We start from the raw sequence: 7645 nt of genomic DNA, 5'->3' as shown, positions 1-7645 counted from the left end.
AAAAAGAAAGACAGGGGGGGGGGGGGGGGGGGGGGGAAATAATGTTCTGTCATTGCTTACATGTATTTTCCCCACTGCCTCCTGTGTGTCACTTCATTGAAAGACTTATTCCCATCCAAGTCCACAAACTTTTCACCTCAAAACAGAACATAATTCTTGACACAAACCACAGTGGAGTACGCTAAAAACCAAACAAGGTGAATCTGAAAACAGTGATAAACCACAGGAAAATAAAATCCTTGTTTCCTTTTTTTTTTCAATGCGAGTAGCCTCTCTAAAAAACTGAAAACCCTGTTAAACTGAAGAAAATCTGGTAGTGCTACAGACTTCAGTTTCAGCGAACTCCACTGTAATCTTTTACAGATCAAAATTTCAAAGAGCAGTTAAATACATGAAAAAAATGAACAGAAACTTTTGACATCTTATTTGAGGAGCAAGCATTGCAAAAGTTTGAGAGTCATTTCCCTCACCATTTAAGAAATGTGGTAATTTCAAACGACAGAAATTGTTCTACTTCAGGAATTGAGAAAGGTCAAACTGCAGACAATGACTTCAGTGTGAAACATTCACTGAATTTTTAAAAAACAGAAGTGCCAACTGGCTATGGTAAAAAAACCAGGAACATTTCAGACCCCGTGAAAACGCTCAATCAGGGACTCGAAATTCGCAGATCTTATTGTATCTCGTATTAAGACTATTTTTGTGACACTCGGCTTGAAAGCAGACAGAAATCTAACAATTTCAGACATCCAAAATTCTGGATTAATTTAGAAAATCGGCACCTCTCTGTCATATAACGCATAGAAAAAAAGATTTCAGCTTTGGCCCAAGAAGAGATTTTTACTTTTTGTCCACACGGAGGCAAGAAAAAAGAACAAGGCACCACTATCACTAGACAACTTCAACAAATGAAAACCCACCCAACCATGACCACAATTATCATAACACTACTTTTATCCATAACCCCCCTTTTCCAAACCTCAAGTTTTACATTATCAGTGCACTCCAGCAAGAGAACAGTCTATCATCTTCATCAGGAGTACTAATGTTCAAAAATTCCAGTTACAATTTAATTTAGAATGTCCACGGAATACAATTACTGTACACATTAACGACAAAAACATTTTGCGAAAACATGGAAAGTATGCCTTATTGTGGTGCCAAGTTTTTGGTTGACAATTAAATTAGAAACAAACTTCCACAAGTATGGATTGACTTTCGCAAAACACTCTCAAAGTGTGCATGACAGGGGTGAACAGTCGTGATCTGCAGCCCTCTCCTGATGCATCGCTGAGCTGGTATAGGACAAAGCAGGGTACTGACTTTCACCAAGCAATACATCTACCTTCTTAAAAGGTATCCAACATAAGTTTTTGAAGTCATGAAAGAAAAAAATTACCCTCATAATCCAAGTTTCTTGTTACGTAAAAGCGAAGGTTCAAATGAAGAAAAATGTGTTAATAAAAACACAAATATAGTGAAAACAATTAGCCCAACCTAGCATTGTAAGAAGGAAAAAAAACAACAAAACAAAACTGTTATTGACAAAACCACTCGAGATCTGAAAAGATAATTTCAAATCTTCAAAGTAATACAACAAAAAACACTTGGAAGTCTTAATCAAAGTCTTTCCGCTAACAAAAAAACTTCTCACTTGTTTTTGTCCCGTAAAATCACAATAGCATAAACAACAATATGGTCGCTTTTAAGCACAAGGGGCTATCCCGAAATATGCTGTTATGAGAAAACCAAAGGTAAAGTTTTTCAGTTTCTTTCAAAGACAAGGAGAGTTTTCTCTCTAACCAAACAAATATACACACCAATGAAACGAAACTTCTCATTTAGGTAGGGCAATGCCCACTTTGGGTGTATGTGAAGATTTCAGGAAACCTCAGAAATTTGGGTTAGCCCACTTGTCCTTAAAAGCGACCATATAACAAGCCTGGAACAAAGTACAAGCTCTACTGCTGACTCAGCGTGTAACACAAAGAGCTGACAGAAGAAGAAAAACCCAACAGGAACACAGAAATCTCATGAAGACAATCACTTGAAAGCCTCGAACGAAACAAAAGAACCATTCCATTATGCAAACAAGCATCAGGATGTGGAGATCACAAAGTAAAATATTTGGATTAACAAATTATAACTTGTCCTATCAGTCATCAATATCAACTTTTTATTTTTAAAACAAATGTTCTTTGGCCAGATATTAAATGAAAACATTTGGTTTTTGTCTTAATGCCACAGCTACTTAAAAACATGAGTAAACAATGCAGCGAAAAAACCCTGCTAAGATGATGGTCTTGCGCTTTCTAAAAAATTCAGCCTGACGGCTTCAAATTCTGTGCTACAACTGATATGTTTTTGTTGTACGGCGCTGCCAGTGTGAGGAGAAACTCACACAGATTAGCCACAATAACTGGCTTCCTAAAAGTAAGAAATGTCCATCGTTGAACTTTTCATCAGAAAATTTGTTATCCTATCTGTCTGTCCAGAGCGACTGTTTCCACATAATTTAGCGCCGCTTTCTACAGGAACCCCGAGAATTGAAGATTTGTTTTCTTCTATCTAGTCCCACTGTAAATCTTTCTCGTTCTCTTGTGGAACCACCAAAAGCAGCTTTTGGAAGAAAATGTTCACAGCCGCTGAAAATAAGAGGAGAAAAACAGAATCATGAATAAGAATTTTCTTAACTTGTCAGAAGCTGCTAGGAATACTGTAATGCATTGTTGCAATGAGTCAATAGGTGCAACCAACACAAATGTTTTAGTTTTAGTAAGTGTTTTACGGCACTTGCAACACAATAACGTCATATAAGTGCCAAAGATAAGAGGTGTTACAAGAGAGTAACAAACACAAAAAAAGAAGGAGGGGAGATAAAGACGATAGACGTTTGATAGGAAAGAAAAAGCAAACCACAGCAGAGCACCGCCAACCACCCATTCACACAAATGAGTCCCCTTCTTACAAGTAAACATCTGTAAAACATTGGCAGATCCACCTAATCCTCTCACCCTTTGTCAAAAACGTAATTTGTATAAGAGAGAATTCAGACACAACCTCAGAAAATCCTACCAAGTAGGGTAAATATAGGAATACTAGAATCCTTTAAAATTTTAAATTTTAGTAAGAGTATTACGGCCCTTGCAACACAATAAGATCATATAAGTGCCGAAGATTAGAGGTGTTACAAGCAAGTAACAAACACAAAAAAAGAGGAGAGATCAGGACGATAGATGTTTGACAGGAAAGAAGGAGCAAACCACACCAGAGCACCTGCCAACCACCAACTCATTGACACAATAATGGTCATTTAGTGATAGTGCTGGGAAAAGAGCACCCGTCAATCACCCACCTAGAAGCCTTGAAAAAATAAACATTATACTATTCAAACGACAAATCTTGAAACTTTACTTCAGGCATTGCTATTATAACACACACAAACATCTATGCTCAGAGTGTGAAACTGACTAGTGTACCGCCGTAACCATCTGTCTGATCTTCCTACATTTTACTGAAACCTTTAGGGAAAAGGGATGAGCATTCAGAATGACCCATATGTTATAAGGAAATATTGCTAAACCCTTACGAAAAGTGATGAGTATGTGCGCTTGGGTTTTTTACCATGCCGCAGCAAATTTCTCTTTGCCGAGATCAATAAATTGCCATTTTCATCTATATAAAATATAATCTTAAAATGAAGAACACTACAGGGGGAAAATAACAAGTATCTTCCCAGTCACCACTGTATTCTGCTGAGTGTTGAGTTGTTGGTTGTTCCCCTTAATTACTGATAACATGAACAAGTCACAACTTTCCATTTTTGCCTTTGTTTTAGATCCACTGTTTGGCACTTTCCATTTTATTCATCAACAATATTTTTTACCAGAAATGGCCTGCGGCCATGTACTCTAGGATGCCCCACCTCCCCACGGTCTTACAACACTATCTCCCCAGACCCCGACAAGGGACTTACTGATCTTGGACTGGATAAAGTCGGGTTTGTTGGTCCACCGGTTGCCGATGAGGTAGAGCACGGTTCCCACGGCAACCAGCAGCAGGGCCAGGAGACTCTCCGTCATCTTCTGGTAGAAGGTCAAGATGACCACGGCCAGACTGACCAAACACAGCACGGCTGGCAGGGCGATGGGAACCTGAGACATACACAGGTGGTTTGACCGTTTGAGTTTTTGTTTTGTTTCAGTACCAGTTTTACGGTACCTTCCACACATTTAGATCGTATAAGTGCTGAAGATTAGAGGTGATACAAGAGAATAACATACAAAGAAAAGAAGTAGCAGAAATAAGGATATCAGATACTTGACAGGAAAGAAAGAGCAAATCACATCCGGTGTGTGTGTGTACGTGTGTGTGTGTGTGTACGTGTGTGTGTGCGTGTGTGTGTGCGTGTGTGCGCGCACGCGCGTGTATGTATGATTAAACAAATGGGTTTCTAATCAATTCTTTGAGGGTGAGGGTAGAACTGATCTACTGACTTTACGGAAGCATTACAGGTGTACATACAACTGCAGCTTGTTTTATTAGTCATAAAAGGAACCTGTTACACCATCAAACATCTAATATCTTTTACATAGCTTGTCCTCATGATATCTGCTATGTAAGTTACTCTCCAACATCATGAACTGAGTTTGAAATAATTCAAAACTTGTACAATCCTCGAGGAAACTTAGCCAAAAAAACTCTCTCTGATAAATCACTGTGCAAACTGGACAACTGGACAAGGGGAGAGAATCATTACTCATCAGAGAGTCTACCAGAGTAGTGAAATGACAGGCCGGAGACTACTTTTCTCTGATCCTTTGACATTATGGGGGGAAAAAAAATCCTCTCATATTCCCTGATTGCTGAATCCGTACAGTCCCAGGAAATGTGGGACAATACCCTACCCTAGAAATACAAAGTTCCATCGGCTCAGCAGTAACTAGTTTAGAGAAATTTTATGTTCAAAACATTTCAATTTTCACAATAAGACAAGCTTTTCAGAACGCAGTTCTTGACAACAAATCCGAATAATCTGACAATTTTGATAAACCAGATAGAACATTTGGTTTCTGACCTCAAGGTCTAAATAACTCAAAATGTCAGATAGAACTTTGCAATTCTAAGATAGCAATTTGCAAGCCTGAATGAAAAAAATAATTTTAATTTGAGATGAGACCTGAAAATTTAATTGCTATGTGTTGTGCATACAAAACAACGCTTACTTTGATGGGTCTTTTCAGATCGGGCTCCTTGAATCGCAGCCACACCTGGCCGGCAAAGACGATGGTGAGGATGGAAGCAAAGCCGAAGCCCTCCATCTCGATGAGGAACCAGATGTCATTGGAAGACTGGAAACACAGGGTCAGGCACAGCTGGGGGAACAAACAAATTATAATAATAAATTGCATTTATATAGCGCATTTCCACAAAGAAGTGCTCAATGCGCTGTACAATAATACAAGTAACATAGGCAGATATCAGATACTTGAGAGGACAGAAAAAGCAAATCCCATTGTGTGTGTGTGTTATAGTTAAGAGTTTTACGGCACTTGCAATGCCTGAAATTGCTTTCATTTGGAAGGTTACAAGACTTAATTTTTTAAAATATATTCCATGCTGCAGTCATAGAAATTCCCAAAAGACTGAATTAGAGAGTTGTGTAACCCTGGGGAAGGAGGGGAGAGGGTGGTAAAGAAAGATCTTAGAGACAAATCTTTCAAGTCAAAGTTCCTTTTCATTTCAGAGATAAACAGATGCTCAAGTAATCTGTCAAACAGAAACACGATATCTGTCTGAACTGTTATTTCTTTTACTGGTTTGAGTGCATAGAAGCAAAAATATTGATGTGAAAACAGTCACTTATTGCCAGGAAAAAGCAAGAGAGAAATAGAAATGAGAACGAAACTACAGAAGGAGGTCGCCCCAGTGGCACCCTCTACCCACCAGCATTTAAAAATAAAATTAATTAATTAAAATTGTATTGACCCAAGAGGGGCAATTTGGTTTACAATGGCAAACATACACAAATACATACTTATAAAAACATACATAAATACACAATACTACCCCAAAACAAAACAATTTCACAACCATGCCATTGCTGGTCGCCACTGTGCAGTGCCCTGCTTGTTGAGCTAGGTTTGTCGTGCCTTGCTCAAGGACACACCCCCCCCAGTGACGACCCATTGTCATCGACACTCGCTTGACTTTACTTTTGAGTCTAAATTCACTACTGTGACTGTAGCGATCAAGCACTTACAATGATGAAGAGCGAGGAGGCTGGGGTCAGGTACTTGTACTGGATCATGGACATGAAGGCCGGCATGTGGTTGTTCTTGGCTCCGATGAAGAACAATCTGGAAGTAAAAACCCAACAATTTAGTCACACAGTCTTGTTTTGTTTGAGGCAAGGGAAACTCCAACCATGCAAAAACTAGCATCAGCAATATGTTTTAGTACAAAACTTACCCTCGACAACAAAAACAATTTACATATAGGGTTTGTTTTTGAGTTTTAGTAAGAGTTTTATAGTACTTTTTAAGAAAATATGTCATGTAAGTCCCGAAGGCTAGAGGTGTTACTAGAGAGTAATATACAAAGGAAAGGAAAGATAGGCACGACAGATGGTTGATGGGAAAGAAGGAGCAAACCACATCAAAGCATCTGCTAACAACCCACCAATGAAATGGACCTCAAAGGAGTTAGGTTGAGTTAAAGGAAGCATATTGACACAATATTCATATAGTGCAGGAAAGAAGCAAGACAGATAGACAAAATTTACACACGGAAAGAAAAGAAGTGGGACCTACCAGTGGTGCCCTCCAACCACCCACAAAACCATGAAAGAGGAACCCATATTTATGGGGTTTTTTGTTTTTTTGTTTCGTAAGAGTTTTACAGCATTTGCAACACAATAAGGTTATGTAAGTGCTGAAGATTATAGCGGTGTTACAAGGGAGTAACAAACACAAAAAAAGAAGGCGGAGAGATAAAAACGATAAATGTTTGATAGGAAAGAAGGAGCAAACCACACCAGGGCACCCTCCAACCACCCACCCTATTTATGTAAGTTAAGAGAAAGACACACAGACATAACAACATGAGTACTGGGAAAGAATAAGACAAACAGACAAGAAACACCAGAGGGAGAGAAAAGTTGAACACACCAGATACACCCTCCAACCCCCCCCACCCCAAAACAATCATCTTTAACGTAAGGGAGTAAGAAATAAAGTACGTCATGTTGGCACGTGAAAAAAACCCAAAAAAAACAAATGAAAAGAGCTGAATCATCCAGCATTTTTCTCACTGCTGCTGACAGTGAACACACACACACACATGCATGGCTCAAATAACTCATAGTACTTCACATGCATGCAGAAGTAATGCCTTTCTCATCTTTCAGAGATAACATCAACTTTCCACCAGGAACAGAGTCAGGCAAAAAGGGTACTGACAACAAGTAGAGGAGGAGACAGCCTCAAAAGCCCCCCATCAATCACTGGTGGGAACCACGACACACACAACCCTCCACATTGCACAATCTACACTGCACAGTAAGTGGCAGAGTCAAATTACAAAAAGATAACAAGGGAATCAGTTGACAAAAAAAATTGTTGTATCTCAACTCAATGACCCCCCC

The 7645-nt window shown here is 39.0% G+C and overlaps 1 protein-coding gene across 5 annotated transcripts in view; it reads right to left on the bottom strand.

Moving 5' to 3' along the window:
* Positions 1 to 239: 239 nt before the first annotated feature.
* LOC101863575 (large neutral amino acids transporter small subunit 1) overlaps positions 240 to 7645 on the bottom strand; it is a 54543-nt gene continuing 47137 nt past the window's right edge. For all 5 annotated transcript variants that reach the window (XM_005095723.3, XM_005095724.3, XM_035969081.1 and 2 more), the window contains exons 8-11: positions 6263 to 6359; positions 5226 to 5375; positions 3977 to 4154; positions 240 to 2645 (exon numbers count right to left, since the gene is read on the bottom strand). In XM_005095723.3, the coding sequence (XP_005095780.1) occupies positions 2569 to 2645; positions 3977 to 4154; positions 5226 to 5375; positions 6263 to 6359 (502 nt within the window). In that variant the 3' untranslated portion in view covers positions 240 to 2568. The remainder of the gene's footprint in view (positions 2646 to 3976; positions 4155 to 5225; positions 5376 to 6262; positions 6360 to 7645) is intronic.

The sequence above is a fragment of the Aplysia californica genome, unplaced genomic scaffold (genome assembly GCF_000002075.1).
Source record: "Aplysia californica isolate F4 #8 unplaced genomic scaffold, AplCal3.0 scaffold00112, whole genome shotgun sequence".
NCBI classification, from domain to species: Eukaryota; Metazoa; Mollusca; class Gastropoda; order Aplysiida; family Aplysiidae; genus Aplysia; species Aplysia californica.
This window is presented reverse-complemented; position numbering and strand designations above follow the sequence as displayed.